This window comes from Procambarus clarkii, chromosome 92 (genome assembly GCF_040958095.1).
Source record: "Procambarus clarkii isolate CNS0578487 chromosome 92, FALCON_Pclarkii_2.0, whole genome shotgun sequence".
NCBI lineage: Eukaryota > Metazoa > Arthropoda > Malacostraca > Decapoda > Cambaridae > Procambarus > Procambarus clarkii.
In genome coordinates this window covers 7839983-7860475 of record NC_091241.1, presented here as the reverse complement: position 1 = coordinate 7860475, position 20493 = coordinate 7839983, and the positions used below count along the sequence as shown (strand labels likewise).

Here is a 20493-nt window from a genome sequence, read left to right as displayed (position 1 = left end):
TCTCTCTCTCTCCCTCCCTCCCTCCCTCCCTCTAACTCTCTCCTCCCCACCTCTTCACCGTTGCGCTAACTTGGTCACTGAGAACCTTGAGCATGCCGTTATTTTCCTACCTTGCCAACCAGGCCAAGTTGGCCGACAACATACAAATTATAAATTGGAGTGTCGGGCAGCAGCGGTGGGGATGGGTGGGGAGAGGTATGTGGGAAAGGTGATGGGAGGGTACGGAATGGGTGTGCGGGCTATGGTGTGGGGGGGGGGGGTGACATTGGGTGGAGTGTGGATGGACTACCTCACTGTGCTCACGGGTTTGATACATAATAATTTACACGTGGAAAATAGTAGAGGGGCTGGTCCCAAACTTGCACACACAGGAATAACACCGCATGAGACCAAGAGGCATATCTTGAGGTTATCTTGAGATGATTTCGGGGCTTTGGTGTCCCCGCGGCCCGGTCCTCGACCAGGCCTCCACCCCCAGGAAGTAGCCCGTGACAGCTGACTAACACCCAGGTACCTATTTTACTGCTAGGTAACAGGGGGCATAGGGTGAAAGAAACTCTGCCCATTGTTTCTCGCCGGCGCCAGGGATCGAACCTGGGACCACAGGATCACAAGTCCAGCGTGCTGTCCGCTCGGCCGACCGGCTCCCTGGCGGGCGGGCATGGCGGGATGTGCAGAATATACCCATTGAAAAGCTGATTCTTTAATAATAGGGTATTAATAGGATATTTATAAACTATTAATTAATAATATTAATTAACAGGGTATTATTACATTATTAATACCCCATTGTTATGCCTTTCATCCACTTGTTCTGTGCCACCTCACCCAAAGATAATATAAGCCTGTACAAAAGTCTGGTAAATTTTCACGGGAGACATCTCCCGTCACGCAGGGTGCAGTCGCACCTCCACAGATCTCCAGTATCATCTGTTTGTACTGGAAATGGCTCAAAAGGGCCACCACTTATGGGCTATTGATGCCCGTGCCACCTTTTGGGTGGCTTAATCTTCATCAATCAATCAATCTGGTAAATTAGTCTTTGAGAATGTAAGGAGTGACCTTGCGAAACGCACCGCTAGGCGTCAAACCCCCAAAAAATGTGAAAATGAACTTCGGACAATTAATTTTTCAACTTCCCCCGACAGTGAAGAAAAACAAAAGAGGTTGAAAAGATGTTTGTAAGAATCATTAATCTTACCCTTTTGGTCATAATATATATATTTACTGAATAGTAAAAAAGCCAAGCCCATTAATGACACGATGCTCAGAAGTTTATTATTATTATTTCCTACCACAGACATAGCCACACATTTACAGTGCTAACCAGCATATATACATTTTCTTCTGTCCTCCTTGGACAGGGTTAAAGATCTGTTAAACATATAGTTCAAGGATTTATTGAACAATCAACCACAGGTGATTGTAGTGCTTTTAAAAAGCTAAGCTAACCTACATACGTAAATACATAGATACACAGATTTACGTCTGCCCTACATAAAGTGTTCGATGTGTCTTTGACATAGTGTGTGGAGAGACAACTTAAGAAACAGAGGGAAGAGAAGTCGAGACAAAGGAAGACGACGCACCAGAAACAAGAGAGGGAGGGAGAGAGCAGCTTAGGCTTACACTATAAATAAAATCATTGTTCTCATCATAACAAAACAAAAAAGTACTTTTGTCACGACCAAAATAGCCCGCCACCAAAAGTACGCCAGCCAATTATGGAGTTTTCCTCACCTCCTCCATTGGTCGTCTGCCTGGCCTCTCCAACACCCGCCTGAGGACCAACACCCGCCCGAGGACCAACACCCGCCAGAGGACCAACACCCGCCTCAACACCCAACACCCGCCAGAGGACCAACACCCGCCTCAACACCTTCCACGTCAACACAATAGTGGCGACCTTCCACCGAAAGCAGCACCCCCCTCCCACACCCCCCCCCCCCCCCCCCCACCCTGGTTTCAACGACGCTGTTAGCGAGTGAATACGTCCACCAACCACCCAGGAAAAAAGTATATTAATAATCAGAGAGGCTTCAGTCGGACAACGAGGAGGAGCAAAACAAGAGAGTTATGAGGACGGAGGGAAGGTAATGGTGCAAGTCAAGAGCAGGTTGAAACCGAAAGTTTACACTTTATATATATATATTAGGTACATCTGCATTTGTGCAGCTGCCCTAGACTATATGAAGGGGAGTACAGTGTGTCAAAAAGCTAGCTACGTGATGCTAAAAAATCCCCATCACACAGGATGGTTAGTCATACAGGGGCATGACATGTTAGTCATACAGAGGCATGCAGTCTGCACTGGCAAACTCCGGGTGCATTATGAGGCTATCACCACCACAAGAGAGAAGAGTGGTAGCTGTGGTAGTAAAAGTCCTCCCCATCTCGCAGGATGGTTAGTCATAAAGGGCTTAGTCATGAAAGCCTGCATACCACAGTTCATGCTTCACATAACCAGTAAGGCTGGGTCTAGCCCCTTACAATGTGGTCGATCTCTAGCCCCTTATAGGGGCTAGTTCATCACCACGCACTTCCCCTCGAATTTATCTCTCGTCTCACCATCCTGCGTGATGGGGATTTATTTAGCACCACGTGGCTAGCTTTCGACACACTCCCCTTCATATAGTCTAGGGCACCTGCACAAATGCAGATGTATCTAATGTATTAATAAAACAAAACCTCTCGTCTCCATTCACAAACACTTCTCACTAAATGTTCTAACCGCGGAACTCTAAGTTAATTCATATGTTTGAAGACGATTCAAAATGGATCAAATAAAATAGCAAAAATTAAGATTGTAGGTATAGGCAGAAGGCCATGGGTAAGCTTTATGAGAAATGGATGCTGGATTTTAACCCAGATAAATGCAAGGTTTTGAGAATTGGTAAAGAGCACGTAGGCGTAGGATCCATGAAGCAAGGTAAGGGGAGGTCCTATTTCATATTTTTCAGGGGATCCCTTGATAGTTTCAAGCGTTGGTTAGACATATATGAACGAGTCTGGGTGGATATAAACAGGAGCTGCCACGTATGGGCTAATAGGCCTCCTGCAGTTTCATTGATTCTTATGTTCGTCTTCAGGGAAGCACGTAGAAAAAAAAATAATGTATAGCAAATGTTGCTTTTAACGCCATGGGCAACAAATATCGTGTGTAGTGTTGCAGCAGTCTGACAGCAATAGTGCACCAAGAACTCCAACAAAATCTTGTAGATCTGAGGCAAAGTGAAATCGACACCGGTAATTGTATCTATCATACTATCATGCAAGAGGAGTTACAAACCTATGGATCATCCAATAATATCGGAAGACTCCTAGAGGTTACTACTGCTCGGCTTAGACTCTGATAGTATCTCTGGGAGTTTGTATTATCTGCTGATGTAGACCTGACCAAATGTAAACTGTGTCAACAAAATTATTCGCTCACCCTCCGTCACTGTGATGGAGTGCGAAAAGATACGTGAATTCAGAGACAATTCTATAACCAATGCTCAACAGGTGTAAATATTTCATTCAAAATTATCTGCTATCAGAAATGTTTGCCAAATATTCCCAGTTTGCTAACTGTAGGTAATAACTAAGTGATTGTAACCTATCCACCGCTGCCCACTGGATGGGGGGCGGTGTGCAGGACAAACATATCAATTACGACACTAGCTCTCCACATATGTCAGTTGCTTAGCTTAGAAACTGTACTTGTGGTCTATCTCGAGCCCATTGTTGATATGACGACTTATACTGAATTTTGTAACTAGCTCATCAAGAGAGTAACTGGCTTCTTGAGGTTATCTTGAGATGATTTCGGGGCTTTAGTGTCCCCGCGGCCCGGTCCTCGACCAGCCCTCCACCCCCAGGAAGCAGCCCGTGACAACTGACTGACTAACCCAGGTACCTATTTCACTGCTAGGTAACAGGGGCATAGGGTGAAAGAAACTCTGCCCATTGTTTCTCGCCGGCGCCTGGGATCGAACCCAGGATCACAGGATCACAAGTCCAGTGTGCTGTCCGCTCGGCCGACCGGCTTAGCTAAATGAATTGTGGGGACCAGTCCCTGAGCCCATTATGTGCCTCTGTAAACCTTTCCACTACCGCCCACAAGATGGGTATGTTGTTCTACTTCAATTTTAACGTACAGTACGAAACCAAAAATTCTTAATTATAAATTAATATAGATCTGGTGTTCAGGTTTCTGAACTTATTGGGCTCTACATTTGAAACTGTGTATGAAGTCTGCTTCCACCACATCACTTCCTGATGCATGCTATTTATTAACTACTCTTACAATGACAAAATTATTTCTAATATACTTATGTTTGCTTGCAGTCACAGTTATTAGACACCTCGCTTCTCTTGTGGGCCGCCACACTGGGTTTCATATCAGCACTAGGCCTGACGATGAGCCAATTCTGATAGGCCCAACCACAGCCATAAACTACCCCACTTGAAGCCCTGGACTACCTGACTGCTAACACCCAACACACTTCACCCTTGCCAATTACACCGTATCTCGCAGGCTTGTCTCTCTACTACATCACTTAAATTACTGTTTTACACTTCCACATATACACTGACACTACAGTTGTGGCCGGGTAATTGTCAAGGACATATTACAGGTCTACAACTAGGTGTGTACTCACCTCACCTAGTTGTACCCACCTAGTTGTGAGCACATATCTACGTCCTTGCAAGAAGTACCGGACTAACCGAGCTGTGGTGGATATGTGAGGAGTCTATGGGCCGCTCCAAGCAACAGCCTGGTGGACCAAGCTCTCACAAGTCGAGCCTGGCCTCGGGCCGGGCTTGGGGAGTAGAAGAACTCTGGAAACCCTCCCCAGATATGCCCCAGGTATGCCCCAGGTATTACTCTGGTGTTGCAGCGACATTTTGTGTGTGTTGTCTGGAGACCAGCGCCGCGGGTCTCTGATGTTTATGTGTTGTTTTATTGTGGTTATATCGCCCAGACCTTCCACGGAACTTCCTTTACACTTCCCATCATATCTCTCACTCCAGTATGTTCTTGTTTTATTGTGCAGGTTTGGAACCTTCACGTATCTTGTGTATACACCTAGTTCTATTCACCTAGTTGTGCTTGCGGGGGTTGAGCTCTGCTCTTTCGGCCCGCCTCTCAACTGTCAATCAACTGTTTCTACTACTACTATTATTTTTTCCACACCACACACACACACACCAGGAAGCAGCCCGTGACACCTAACTCCCAGGTACCTATTTACTGCTAGGTAACAGGGGCATAGGGTGAAAGAAACTCTGCCCAACGTGTGTGTGTGTATAGTTGTAATAGCTCGCTGCTTTCTTCTAACGATTCCCTTTCCTTTTGTATGTATATTATGATATCTTTCTTCTTCCTTCCAAGGAGTAGTCTGTGTGGTTTGAGTCTTTACCAGTTTAAACGCTTCACCCATTCTACTTTTTTTTCAGTTCTTTATTTATTATGCGCCCCATACCCATGCCGTGGGTGGTGGTGGAAAGGGTTACAAAGGCACATAATGGGTTCAGGAACTTAACCTCATAGTTCGCTTAGCTATGCAAGTGACAATCTTTGGAAGCTAGTTACTACACATTAATTAATATTATATATATATATATATATATATATATATATATATATATATATATATATATATATATATATATATATATATATATATATAATATCCGCACTTAGCAAACAGTTGGATTGAAAATTGAGAAAATGCACCTCCCAACTTCGCCAATTATTATTGTCATAGAGATCAAGTAGTTGTGAAATAGACCTTCACTGCTTCAACCCGTGTTGACCTGGAGTGTGTATAACTGCGGTGAGTGTTGCAAGCTCCTCAACACTGCAACACAACCACAATACTAACCGCAAAAGCCACCACATTACAGAAAATAAAACGGATCTTGAAGGGGGTCACTTCATTGTCTTGGGAGACGAAAGATATTAAATATCTATAAAAATGTGATATTGTTAAACAAAAGACAGACGTCAATGACAGGAGAGTGTAATGATGGTATGTGTGGTGGCGAGTGTGACTGACTAACCATCCCAGTCACACACAGAAAGAAAAAAAGGTGATATGATCACTACATACAAAATAGTAACAAGAATTGATAAAATCGATAGGGAAGATTTCCTGAGACCTGGAACTTTAAGAACAAGAGGTCATAGATTTAAACTAGCTAAACGCAGATGCCGAAGAAATATAAGAAAATTCACTTTCGCAAACAGAGTGGTAGACGGTTGGAACAAGTTAGGTGAGAAGGTGGTGGAGGCCAAGACCGTCAGTAGCTTCAAAGCGTTATATGACAGAGTGCTGGGAAGACGGGACACCACGAGCGTAGCTCTCATCCTGTAACTACACTTAGGTAATTACACACGCACACACACACACAGCAATAGGAAGCAGAGAGTTACGGTGAGGGGTGAGACCTCAGATTGGCGTGAAGTCACCAGTGGAGTCCCACAGGGCTCTGTACTCGGTCCTATCTTGTTTCTGAGATATGTAAATGATCTCCCGGAGGGTATAGATTCATTTCTCTCAATGTTTGCTGACGATGCCAAAATTATGAGAAGGATTAAGACAGAGGAGGACTGCTTGAGGCTTCAAGAAGACCTGGACAAGCTGAAGGAATGGTCAAACAAATGGTTGTTAGAGTTTAACCCAAGCAAATGTAAAGTAATGAAGACAGGTGTGGGGAGCAGGAGGCCAGATACAAGGTACCATCTGGGAGATGAAATATTTCAAGAGTCCGAAAAAGAAAAAGACTTGGGGTTGATATCACGCCAGACCTGTCTCCTGCAGCCCATATCAAGAGGATAACAGCAGCGGCATATGCCAGGCTGGCCAACATAAGAACGGCATTCAGACACTTGTGTAAGGAATCATTCAGAACTTTGTATACCACATATGTCAGGCCAATCCTGGAGTATGCAGCCCCAGCATGGAGTCCATATCTAGTCAAGGATAAGACCAAACTGGAAAAGGTTCAAAGGTTTGCCACCAGACTAGTACCCGAGCTGAGAGGTATGAGCTACGAGGAGAGACTACGGGTATTAAACCTCACTTCGCTGGAAGACAGAAGAGTTAGGGGGGACATGATCACCACATTCAAGATTCTGAAGGGAATTGATAGGGTAGATAAAGACATGCTATTTAACACAAAGGGGCACACGCACAAGGGGACACAGATGGAAACTGAGTGCCCAAATGAGCCACAGAGATATTAGAAATAATTTTTTTAGTGTCAGAGTAGTTGACAAATGGAATGCATTAGGCAGTGATGTTTAGGAGGCTGACTCCATACACAGTTTCAAGTGTAGATATGATAGAGCCCAGTAGGCTCAGGAACCTGTAGACCTGTTGATTGACGGTTGAGAGGCGGGACCAAAGAGCCAGAGCTCAACCCCCGCAAGCACAAATAGGTGAGTACACACACACACACACACACACACACACACACACACACACACACACTTTTTTGAAAAGGAACTTTTTCAGTGTCAGAGTAGTTAACGGATGGAATGCATTAGGCAGTGATGTGGTGGAGGCTGACTCCATACACAGTTTTAAATGTAGATATGATAGAGCCCAGTAGGCTCAGGAATCTGTACACCAGTTGATTGACAGTTGAGAGGCGGGACCAAAGAGCCAAAGCTCAACCCCCGCAAGCACAAATAGGTGAGTACAAATAGGTGAGTACACACTAACAGAAAATGGGGGGCGACTCTTACGAGGCAGCAGGCGAAGGTCGGCGACATAGACATACCTATAAAAATGTCTAGGCTTACGGTGGCGGCTATTAACACCTGCTCCTGGCCAGTATCTCCACGTGTGAACTGCGCTACAAAGGTGCTAGTACGTGCGGAAGAATGTTACTTGGTGCGGTAGAACGGTACTAGGTGCGGCAGAACGGTACTAGGTGCGGCAGAACGGTACTAGGTGCGGCAGAACGGTACTAGGTGCGGCAGAACGGTACTAGGTGCGGCAGAACGGTACTAGGTGCGGCAGAACGGGACTAGGTGCGGCAGAACGGTACTAGGTGCGGCAGAACGGTACTAGGTGCGGCAGAACGGTACTAGGTGCGGCAGAACGGTACTAGGTGCGGCAGAACGGGACTAGGTGCGGCAGAACGGTACTAGGTGCGGCAGAACGGTACTAGGTGCGGCAGAACGGTACTAGGTGCGGCAGAACGGTACTAGGTGCGGCAGAACGGGACTAGGTGCGGCAGAACGGTACTAGGTGCGGCAGAACGGTACTAGGTGCGGCAGAACGGTACTAGGTGCGGCAGAACGGGACTAGGTGCGGCAGAACGGGACTAGGTGCGGCAGAACGGTACTAGGTGCGGTAGAACGGGACTAGGTGCGGCAGAACGGGACTAGGTGCGGCAGAACGGGACTAGGTGCGGCAGAACGGGACTAGGTGCGGCAGAACGGGACTAGGTGCGGCAGAACGGGTCTAGGTGCGGCAGAACGGGACTAGGTGCGGCAGAACGGGACTAGGTGCGGTAGAATGGTACTAGGTGCGGTAGAATGGTACTAGATCCGTGTTACGAACCCGAGCCCAGCGTCCGAGCACGGAGCAGTGACGACCGCGCCATCTGTGGGTCAGCTCCCGAAACCCCCTCCAAATAGACGACGCCATCTAGTGAGGACGAGATATACTGGCCACAAGGGCTAGTTTCCCGTCCTAATCAGCTCGTGACGTAGCTGCTGCTGACCTCTGAGGTGACGCTTAGACAGCAACGCCATCTATGGAGTGGATAGGTGGGCGTTTGTGTCTAAGCCTGTAAGTGAGGTGCCCCAGAGTGTAACTAGTACTGATGACGTGTCTGATTACAGAGTCGACCTGGGACTGCTGTAATGGAAGTTGGATCAGTCTACCCAAGGCAGCCGTAGAATCTCCAAGTGTTAGCTGCAGAAGTTGTGAGTCACCCCCCCGGATGAACACTGTTGTGTTAGCCTGCCTGTGACGTGGCAGTTGAGGATTTGTCGTACCCGGGGCTGACTGGAGGAGAAGACTATCCACTGGGGTGTTGAGGTGAGGAGAGTGATCTGTGAAGTCACACGAGGCTCCTGCCTAGGGCTCGCAACCCTAGTATCGGTCGTGGAGTGGCCTAACCTGCGGAACTGATTGGAACCTGCCAGCTACAGGCTGGATTTGTGGTTGAAGGCCTCCACGACGGTGCCCCCAGTGGAACTGTGATTTGGCTGGCCTGTGGCCAGGGTAGACTCGAGAGAATCGAAGGATTCATCGTGAGGCCACAAGAGAACCAGGACCACTCGTCTTGAGCACCGTTAAGCAGTGCATCCTGTGTCTTCGGAGGAAGACAAGCGATTGTAAATAAGTGTAGTAATAATAACAGCGTGTGACTGTTTATATATTTATTGGTGGTGGTGAATATATATATTTCTGAGCAGTTTTATCCCTTCCCCTTTAATTTACTTGCGTTACGGAACACACCCCTTGAAAGCCACTACTAACTTGGGGCCGGATACCCTACCTCTAACAACATCAGAGAAAGAACCCAGTTGCGACCCAATAGGGCCGTAACAATCCGGCAGAACGGTACTAGGTGCGGTAGATTCGGCTCTAGGCGACATAGGACGGCGCCTAGAGGGTGGAATAGTGCTAAGTGCGGTCCACTCACTAACACTTGGTACAGAATAGGTTAACAGTGATCGAGAGAGGATAGGACTAATATCCCGCCAAACACATGACGAAACTACGAAGTTGGTACAACGTTCGAACAAGTTTTAACACCTAACCAGTTATAACAACCAATATTTCAAGTTGTAGCAACGTTCTAATACGTCATAAACACGTTAAGCCAAGATGTAACAACTTTATTACAAGTTGTAACAAGTGGAAAATAGACACAGTTTCGGTTTGTGATTCCAGGGATACGTTCTGTTAGCTGGGACAAGGCCTAGCAATAGGCTTAACTACACCCCCTGTCTCAACCCAATCACTCATCAGCAGTGGCCTAGGCTTAGACTTTGTTTGCTCTTAACCCCCTACAAAGAAACACTTGTCCTTACCTACAGAGGAAAACACTTTCCCGTACCCACCTGCAAGGGAACGCGTTTTTAACCACCCACAACAGATTTATTGATAAAGATTAAGCCACCCAAAAGGTGGCACGGGCATGAATAGCCCGTAAGTGGTGGCCCTTTTGAGCCATTACCAGTATCAAGAGCTGATACTGGAGATCTGTGGAGGTGCGACTGCACCCTGCGTGACGGGAGATGTCTCCCGTCACCCACAACAGAATACTTGTTCTTACCCCACTGAGACTATCAAAGAAAGCTAGGTTACAACAGCCGGAAAATGACCTTGAACTACCCGTGTATCACCTCCACCCCCCGCACGCGCACGCACGCACGCACACACGCATGCACGCACACACACAACTTCCTCAGCGTTAATTCACTAGGAAGAATGAGCTTAAATTGGAAATGGTACAACCGACTCGAGGTAAGGCAATTCAAAAGATATGAAAGCGACGAGGTTTCGGTCCATCCTGCACACTTATCAAGTCAACAAGGGGGGTCCGGGTTGGACTGAAACATCGCAAGCATGACTAATGAAGACGCACAACTACGTCCCCTCCGATGTTTTAAACGCAAACGTGTCAAGGAACGAATTAGATAAGTTATCGCATTTAACGAGTGCTCTCAAGGCGAGGCCCAGGAGCTGAAACCGTGCAAACTCTGTTAGGGAACAACTCTACTAAAACAACCCCCCCCTTTCCACTAGAAATGTAACTATTCGCCAAACATCGATTACAGAGTTAGAAGGGAGGGATGGGTGTGTGTGGGGGGGGGAAGGGAGAGGCAGGATAGGGGGAGGGGAGAGGCAGGACAGGGGGAGGGGAGAGGCAGGATAGGGGGAGGGGAGAGGCAGGATAGGGGGAGGGGAGAGGCAGGACAGGGGGAGGGGAGAGGCAGGACAGGGGGAGGGGAGAGGCAGGATAGGGGGAGGCAGGACAGGGGGAGGGGAGAGGCAGGACAGGGGGAGGGAAAAGGCAGGATAGGGGGAGGGGAGAGGCAGGATAGGGGGAGGGGAGAGGCAGGACAGGGGGAGGGGAGAGGCAGGACAGGGGGAGGGGAGAGGCAGGATAGGGGGAGGCAGGACAGGGGGAGGGGAGAGGCAGGACAGGGGGAGGGAAAAGGCAGGATAGGGGGAGGGGAGAGGCAGGACAGGGGGAGGGGAGAGGCAGGAGAGGAGGGGACGATGGTCGCGAGGGAAGGGGTGATGGTGGGAGGGGATGGGAGGGGGGGAAGGGGAAGAAGGGGAGAATGCAGAAATGCAAGCTCATGTTCCTGGACTGGAGAATGGGTCAATATGCACATACTGGAACACACACTACATACCGCCACACTCTCGGCCCATATCTCACCAGCTACTCATTTCCAGTTCCCGGTGTCGGGGACAGGAAGCCTGTACATGCCCAGACCGAGGTCCCCAGTAGACCAACTGCTGATCATCCCCAGGATGCAACCCACGACAATTACCTAATCCCAGGGTACCTATTTGACTGTTATATGAACACTGGCATCAGGTGAAACGTGCCCAACAGGTTGTATCGATTCCGGGTTACTCAGTTGTGTGCCAAGGACGTAGACCACTGTGCCATGGGAGGAAGGGAAGTATCAGGGGAAAAAGCGCCAAACCATTACGACTATATAGCACTTGGAAGGGGTCGGGATATGAATTTGGGATGGAGGGAATGAATGGTGCCCAACCCACTTGGACGGTCGGGGATTGAACGCTGACCTGCATGAAGGAGATCCGTTCTCTCCCTTTGCCGCTGCGTTAAAAAAGCAACTGTTTTGCCTAACCAGAAACGTACAAACCCAAGCGACCTACTTTACCTACCTAGGCCAATGCATAGAAAACGTCAGTATTATGGCGTTTGGATTTCTACTAATACGTCGCATTTTTAATGGATTGGTCGTTACGTGTAAAATGCGACGTAGTAAGCGAGAAGACAGGACTCCATATCCAACAACATAGGAGAGCCGGTCGGCCGAGCGGACAGCACACTGGGCTTGTGATCCTGTGGTCCCGGGTTCGATCCCGGGCGCCGGCGAGAAACAATAGGCAGAGTTTCTTTCACCCTATGCCCCTGTTACCTATGTTACGATATATCGTATCGTGTTATTTCATCGCATAAAGGCACGATTATTTAAGTCATACGTTCATTATTACAGGAAGAACGAGGTTAACAACCATGGAGGTCGTTAACGGTCAGCACGGTATGGCTCGTCCGGTGGCGGGAATTTCTGTTAGCCAATCAGAACCACCGGGCGAGGTAACGTGTGCTGGCCGGAGCATGTGGAGAGACAGACATCTACTCCCCTCCATTGAGTCAACAGGCTGTCGTCGCGTTTGGATGTGTGACCAACGGACCCAACTGTTAGTGTGCTCCACCCTCACGAAGGAAGAGGACCTCGAGGCATGGTCGACGTTCTTGAAAGTTATGGAAGATAACAGCTTTGAGATTTAGAGGTCGGCATGGAGGTAACGCGCTGATTTTCCTGATAGCGGTACAAATTGCAGGAAAGTCGGTGATTTATAAGTGGGAAGATCCATCGGACAAGAGACGACCGTAGCATGGTCGTAGTATCTCTCTCTCTATATATATATATTTAACTGTACTTGTGTACAATGCACACATATATATATATATACATGTAAAATATTGTATATAAGGTGATTAGAGATATATCACAATATATCCATGATGAAGTTTTATACCATCTTATTTTCTTGTCCTTTGTCAGACCTCAGCACAAAGTGTGTCGCACCTGACAACAGGTCCGGCTGAGGCTGACACCTGTTCAGATTCATGTACCCCGTTGTAGTACAACGAAGCATTAGGATAAACATTCAGAATAAACCTAAATTAAATGTGTTGGGTTGTCAACAGTTCGATCCCAACACCTAGCAGTAAAATAGGTACCTGGGTGTTAGTCAGCTGTCACGGGCTGTTTGCTGGGGGTGGAGGCCTGGTCGAGGACCGGGCCGCGGGGACACTAAAAAGCCCCGATATCATCTCAAGATAACATACCGGATGTGGAACACGAGGAATATAACATGCTTCACAGTAAACGTTTATGAATTTCTGAACACAACTGCGAGAATATGGATTTTATTTTCGTTTAAACAATGACATTTCTTCAGCACATTTTCTGGGAATTTAATGATGAAACTTGGAGCTTGCAGGAAAGAAACAAAAACATCTTTCCACTAAGTGCAGGGATTGTTTCAGTCGCTGATATATCATATGTTATGGCATTCCCCGTGGCGCAGTGGTTAAACACTCGCCTGGCGCTTCGCGAGCGCTTTGGCCTGGGTTCGTAACCTGACCGGGGAGGATTGACTGGGCGCCAATCCTTAACTGTAGCGTCTGTTCACCCAGCAGTGAATGGGTACCTGGTTGTTAAGCGATTTGGCGGGTCGTATTCCAGGGAAAATTGGGATAAATGACCACCTGCCCGAAACGCTATGCGTGCTAGTACTCACCTAATTGTATTCACCTAAGTGTGCTTGCGGGGGTTGAGCTTTGCCTCTTTGGTCCCGCCTCTCAACTGTCAATCAACTGGTGTACAGGTTCCTGAGCCTACTGGGCTCTATCATATCTACATTTGAAACTGAATGGAGTCAGCCTCCACCACATCACTGCCTAATGCATTCCATTTACTAACTACTCTGACATTGAAAAAATGGCTTTAGTGGCTTTATAAGAACGTAAGAATTGTATACATAAATACAAATTCAAATTTAAAAATTATCCTCTCATTTCACAGCAATGATAAAATATGCTAGCGTGGAATTTGGAAATTCTGAAAACCTTGGACATTAACAATTCTTACGCATTCTTTCACTCATTTTTTCAGTTTAAAGCCTAAAAAATTGTGAAATTGAAACGAGCAAAATGTTTTTTTAAGGATTACCCTCATTATATAACTTAAATTTGTTCTACTTGAAGCATTACCTTACGACATCACAAGTTGATAACCCAAGATCTTTCAAGCCAGTCCATCGGAATGATTAAGACTTAATAATACCCAAATTATTATTGTCTTACTGGGAAGGGAACAGAACTATCAGGGGAAAAGCGCCAAGTCATTACGACTATATAGCACTTGAAAAGGTTCAGGATAAGGATTTGGGATTAGACGGAGGGCAGGAATGGTGCCAAACCACTTGGACGGTCGAGGATTGAACGCCGACCTGCATGAAGCGAGACCGTCGCTCTACCGTCCACCCCAAGTGATTGTCTTACTGGAACACATTAACTAAGCTGGACCAAAGAGATAATTAATACGTCTGTTTTGTCTAACCAGAAAGGTACTAACCCAACAACCCACCTAACCCATCGAGGCCGATGCACACACATCGTCAATAACACCACGCTTTAATTTGGTACTTAATGCGTCGCAATTTTAACGGATAGCTTTATTTTTTTATTTTAACATATGCTAGCATATAGTCTATTTTAACACAGATATTTCATTCCCCTGGGCACTAAGGGACTCGAACCACCGACCCCGCGAGTCCCCTGGGCACTCGGGGACTCGAACCACCGACCCCGCGAGTCCCCTGGGCACTAAGGGACTCGAACCACCGACCCCGCGAGTGGGAGACAAGCAAAGATCGTTGGGAAGTGTGGGTGGAGAAATTGTTATTTTATACATTACGTATAAAATATACATTTTTATATATACATTTTATACATTACGTTATTTTTTCCCGTTCTTTAAAAGAACATAAATAATTCTATTTTCAATTCAGTATCCCTTTTTTAACTTGTTTTATATTATTTAATGAAAGGGAGGTATTCCCGGAACTATTAAGAGGTGAACACTAAATTGGAAAGAGAGATTTTGATGCATCTGTGAGTTGAATTCTACAGGTGGAACCTCGGCGCTGGAAGTGGGTAAAGTTGGGTAATTTGGGTCAAGGAAATATCCATTTGGTGGTTCAAAATATTTCCCCATTGAACAAATCCACAAGGGCCGTGACGAGGATTCGAACCTGCGTCCGGGAGCATCCCAGACACTGCCTTAATCGACTGAGCTACGACAGGGTAAAAAGAGTTGAAACCGAAGTTCTTCAGAGATATTTCCCCATTGTTTCTGATATTGTGTTGATCTGATTTCCCATGAGCATAGATTTGAATTTCTCTCCAGAAATATTCCAGAAAGTCGTCTCTTCAAGTTGCCGCTAAAACTTCTTCACCTCGGAGACATAAACTTTCCAAAATCCTTATCTACACTCTCGCCAATACATATAGCCCAGTGAGGTGAGCCCGCACGGGCTCACCATAGCCCGTGCTTCTTGCCCCGCTCCTGTGCCAGGTAAGTTACGGGCTCACCATAGCACGTGCTACTTGGAACTTGTTCGGAGTAGCTGAATCTATAACAACAACCCAGCCGCAAATCGACCCTCAATCCCACACAAAACACCCCCACCTCGTGTTAACCTTGTGTTGGTTCCATGGATCAATATATCCCCAGGGCACGGTCTCTGACTAGGCCTCCTGGTTGGAGGCTTGCGTGCAGCTGCTGTTCAGAGCTGTCCGCAGTCTGACATGAATCACAGCCTGGTTGATCCTTTGGAGGTGTTTATCAAGTTCTCTCTTGAATTCCGTGAAGGGCTATTCCCCACATCCGGCAATACCTCCTGGTCTCGCGTGGAGATATTTCCATGTGAAGATTTGTAACCAGTCCCTATAATATTTGCCAATCATAAATAATCATAAATTATTATGTATTACTATCAGCTGCACCCCAAGAGAATTATACACCCCCCCCCCCCCCCCCACACAGGAACTCCCACTTTATATTCACTGAAAACGACGAAGAAGTATTAGGAACTCAACACGACATTTCATCAGGTCTTCACAATAGAGCAAGTCGTCGAGGGGAATGGAACTAAACCAAGCAGCACTGGAGAACTTCAGAGATAACCAGAGACAAAGTAAAAAGGCACCTGATGGAAATAAATAGAAGCTGCCTCGTATGGGCCAATAGGCCTTCTGCAGTTGCCTTTGTTCTGATGTTGTTAACTGGACCCGCCTAAGACTGGGGAACCAGATGGGACACCACGATGAAATACGAAGAGCAGAAGCCTTTTTCTGGCTCTTACTATGATATATAACAGGTCACAAGGTATGCAAAATATTGCATAATTTGGGGACTCTTCAAAGCCTTTGACACAGTACCTCACAAGTTAAAGAGTACAACAAATGACCAGGGAGGAGTAACTGGGAAGTGACTCGCACACACTGCTTCATGCAGGTCGGCGTTCAATCCCCGACCGTCCAAGTGGTTGGGCACCATTCCTTCCCCCCGTCCCATTCCAAATCCTTATTCTGACCCCTTCCCAGTGCTATGTAGTCGTAATGGCTTGGCGCTTTCCCCCCTGATAATTTTCTCTTCTCTGCAACAGAGGTCACAGTGAGACGTGACCTCAGACTAGGGAGCTGTTACTAATGGTGTCATACAGGAGTCAGCACTCTTGCAAATCACTCTGGACAACCAAAGAGGGGTTAGATTCCTTCCTCAATGTTCGCGGATGCAAAAAAAATGGAGAATAAATAAAATAAAAGACCGTAAAATCTCCAGGATAACCTGGACAAAATATAAGAATGGTCCTTCAAATGGCTACTAGAGCTCAACTCAATCAAGTACATAGTAATGAATCTGGAAAAGGGGGAACACGAGGCCAGACACATGGTGTCACGTGAGAGAACAATCCTAGTGGAATCGGCCAGAACAAAACAGGCACAGAGGGTTGATATTACACTAAACCTGTCAGTCACAAAAGCCTGTATCAAAAGAATATCACCAGTTGCACATGGAAGGTTGGCTGATATAAGAACTAGCTTTAGGACTCTGACACGGAGTCGTTTTGGATCTGGATATCATTTATGACTAACCAATTCTGGAAATATACGGCGCGAGTGTGGAGTCGTTATCTTATTAACCACAAAATATAGCCAGGAAATATTCTCAAGAATGGAATCAGACTAGTCTTAGAGGTGAAGGGCATGAGTTAAGAGAAAAGATTAAAGGAGTTAAACATGTCATTCGAAAAGAGACATGATCACCACACAATCAGACTAGTCTTAGAGGTGAAGGGCATGAGTTAAGAGAAAAGATTAAAGGAGTTAAACATGTCATTCGAAAAGAGACATGATCACCACACACAAAGTAAGACAAGAAAAAACTATTTAGGATGTATAACCACAAATAAGCCGGACATATTAGAGATAATTTAACCAGCGTCAGGACAGTGAACAATTGGAATGCGCCAAGAAATGAAGTGGTGGAAGCCGACTCCTTAAACAGCTCTAAATGCAGATATGATAGATTAGAGCCCCATGCATACCAGTTGATTAATATTCGAGAGGCGGGACCCAAGAGCCGTAGCTCATCCCCACACATACACACAAAATCTCACCAAACTCTCACACTAACACACCCATCAGATACACACATTCCTTTACCAACCATCACCCCAGAAACAATTTTCCTCGCCCATCTTTACCCCCAGAAAATTTTCCTCGCCCACCTTCACTCACCCTCAGAAACAAGCTCCCCGCCCACCTCCACCCCCAGAAACAAGCTCCACGCCCACCTTCACCCCCAGAAACAAGCTCCACGCCCACCTTCACCCCCAGAAACAAGCTCCACGCCCACTTTCACCCCCAGAAACAAGCTCCCCGCCCACCTTCACCCCCAGAAACAAGCTCCCCGCCCACCTTCACCCTCAGAAACAAGCTCCACGCCCACTTTCACCCCCAGAAACAAGCTCCCCGCCCACCTCCACCCCCAGAAACAAGCTCCACGCCCACCTTCACCCCCAGAAACAAGCTCTACGCCCACCTTCACCCCCAGAAACAAGCTCCACGCCCACCTTCACCCCCAGAAACAAGCTCCACGCCCACCTCCACCCCCAGAAACAAGCTCTACGCCCACCTTCACCCCCAGAAACAAGCTCTACGCCCACCTCCACCCCCAGAAACAAGCTCCACGCCCACCTTCACCCCCAGAAACAAGCTCCACGCCCACCTCCACCCCCAGAAACAAGCTCCACGCCCACCTCCACCCCAGAAACAAGCTCCACGCCCACCTCCACCCCAGAAACAAGCTCCACGCCCACCTCCACCCCAGAAACAAGCTCCACGCCCACCTCCACCCCCAGAAACAAGCTCCACGCCCACCTCCACCCCCAGAAACAAGCTCCACGCCCACCTCCACCCCCAGAAACAAGCTCCACGCCCACCTCCACCCCCAGAAACAAGCTCTACGCCCACCTTCACCCCCAGAAACAAGCTCCACGCCCACCTTCACCCCCAGAAACAAGCTCCACGCCCACCTCCACCCCCAGAAACAAGCTCCACGCCCACCTCCACCCCCAGAAACAAGCTCCACGCCCACCTTCACCCCCACAAACAAGCTCCCCCCCCCCCCCCCCCACACACACCATATTTATCAAGAGGTCAAGCAGGAGCATGTTAATAAGTGTGTACAAAGTGTGACCAACCTGTGTGTGTGTGTGTGTGTGTGTGTGTGTAGCCTCCACCCCACACATGCACGCAATTCCTCACCTTTATCTCCTTTACTTGCCAATATTACACCTGTTCCCCCCCCCCCCCCACGTGAGGAGTGCACACACACACACACACACACACACATACACACATACACACACACACACACACACACACACAAACACACACACACACAATTGTTCCTAAATTGTCCTCTCGCTCAAAAATCCATTCATTCTCGCGTTTTAATTGAATATAAATAATTTTTTTTTTGTATTGGATCATGGTCACTGGGTCGAAGGGGGGGCATATCCCCCCCAACCCCCCAAAATTCACCTTTCTAACTTTAGCTGTGTTGCGTAAAGGTAGAGAGGGAGGGGTTATTGCAAGATGGGGGGAGGGGGGAGTTGTGGAGATGTTGATACGCTGTAGTTTACGCCTGGAAGGTGCTAACAAGGGGCGGGGGGGGGGGGGGTAAGAAGGAGAAGAAGAAGGGGGACATTAAGACGTTCATATTTCTGGCGTGCGACGGACCTCACAAACATGGTCTCTCTCTCCACCGGACACACACTCACAGGGTTGCTGCCACCAGTACGTCGCAGCCGGTGTTGGCCCCGCTACTTGCGCACGCACCTCCGGCCTCCCTCCACCCGCACGCAAACTACAACAAAAATTGGGCAAACACTCACCACAATCACACAATTTGGTCTCAGAGCGCACGCTAACAAGTCCTCACACCACACTGTCCAGAGGGAGACTGAGGCTTCGTCTGTTCCTCGTCTCGGACCCTCCCGGCACCCGCGCTAGTTGCCAGCTCTTGCTTTCCCCACCCCCCAACACCGGGCTCTCAACCCCACATTTTAACCCACAAAACACTATAAAACTCTCTATATTTTCCCTATATTCCAATTCGGGGATAAACGACTTACAAAACGAGGATCGTTGGGTATTAATTGCGTTTGTAGAGCATCACCCATTAGCTCACCACACCCAGAGGGGGCGGGAGTTGCCAACAGAACGCTGCTCACTCATGACTGTAGCCTGATAACTAATGTCCATTTATCAAGCGGCTTTTGTACACGAAGATGTGTTATACAAGTCAGCCAAGTGGCATACCAGCACTCCGGATAACGTAACTATACTCAGGCAGGTCCTCCTCCCCAGGTGATACACCCCTGGAGGTCACCCCCAACAAGCCTGGTTCAGATATCATCACCACTGGCGCAATGTTTAGGCCCAGAGAACTTGTATAATGTATTCAGCGTTCTATAGGAAACTTGTGAATACCAAGCGAGCCCGCGCTTAAATGAGCTTCGTTTCGCTTTGTATAATATGCAAAAAACGACGATTTAAGTAGCCCAAAGGTTCACTTACAAAGGAAATGAGGCTGGAGAAGGTGGGGTGTGGAGGGGTGGTGGGCCATCATTCTCCACTTAGTGGAGGTGAGTGAACAAACAGTTTTGCAATACTGGTGGTGAGTGCGCACGAGTGTGTGTGTACTCATCTAGGTGCTCCACTCCAGGGGCTCACATCCAGTTCTTGGGTCCTGCCTAAATGTATCAATTACCAAAATTGAGTTCTGTCATATTTCCTTTTAAATCCGTGTATGGAGTCTGCCTCCACCATTTAGGAATTTATTATTCCGACTTTTGCCCTGAACTGAGATATATATATATATATATATATATATATATATATATATATATATATATATATATATAGAAAGTTTGTGAGGGTACCACCTCTGGTGCCAATGTGGGGACCCATAGCCTCGGAGAAGAAAATAAAAAGTATTCAGAGGAGACCTTGTGGTTTCTCACTGAACACTTAATATTATCTTCTCCTACCACCCCCATTCTTTTGTATGTACACATATATATTTACTTTATTTGAACTTTGTTACAAAAAAGGAGTTACATA

At 47.3% G+C, this 20493-nt stretch overlaps 1 protein-coding gene across 1 annotated transcript in view; it reads left to right on the top strand.

Moving 5' to 3' along the window:
• The window catches only part of LOC123774959 (uncharacterized), a 21152-nt gene extending 2591 nt beyond the window's left edge, over positions 1–18561 (top strand). The window contains exons 2-3 of the mRNA XM_069319055.1: positions 15206–15318; positions 17574–18561. Coding sequence (XP_069175156.1) covers positions 15206–15318; positions 17574–18561 — 1101 coding nt within the window. The remainder of the gene's footprint in view (positions 1–15205; positions 15319–17573) is intronic.
• The last annotated feature ends 1932 nt before the right edge of the window (positions 18562–20493 follow it).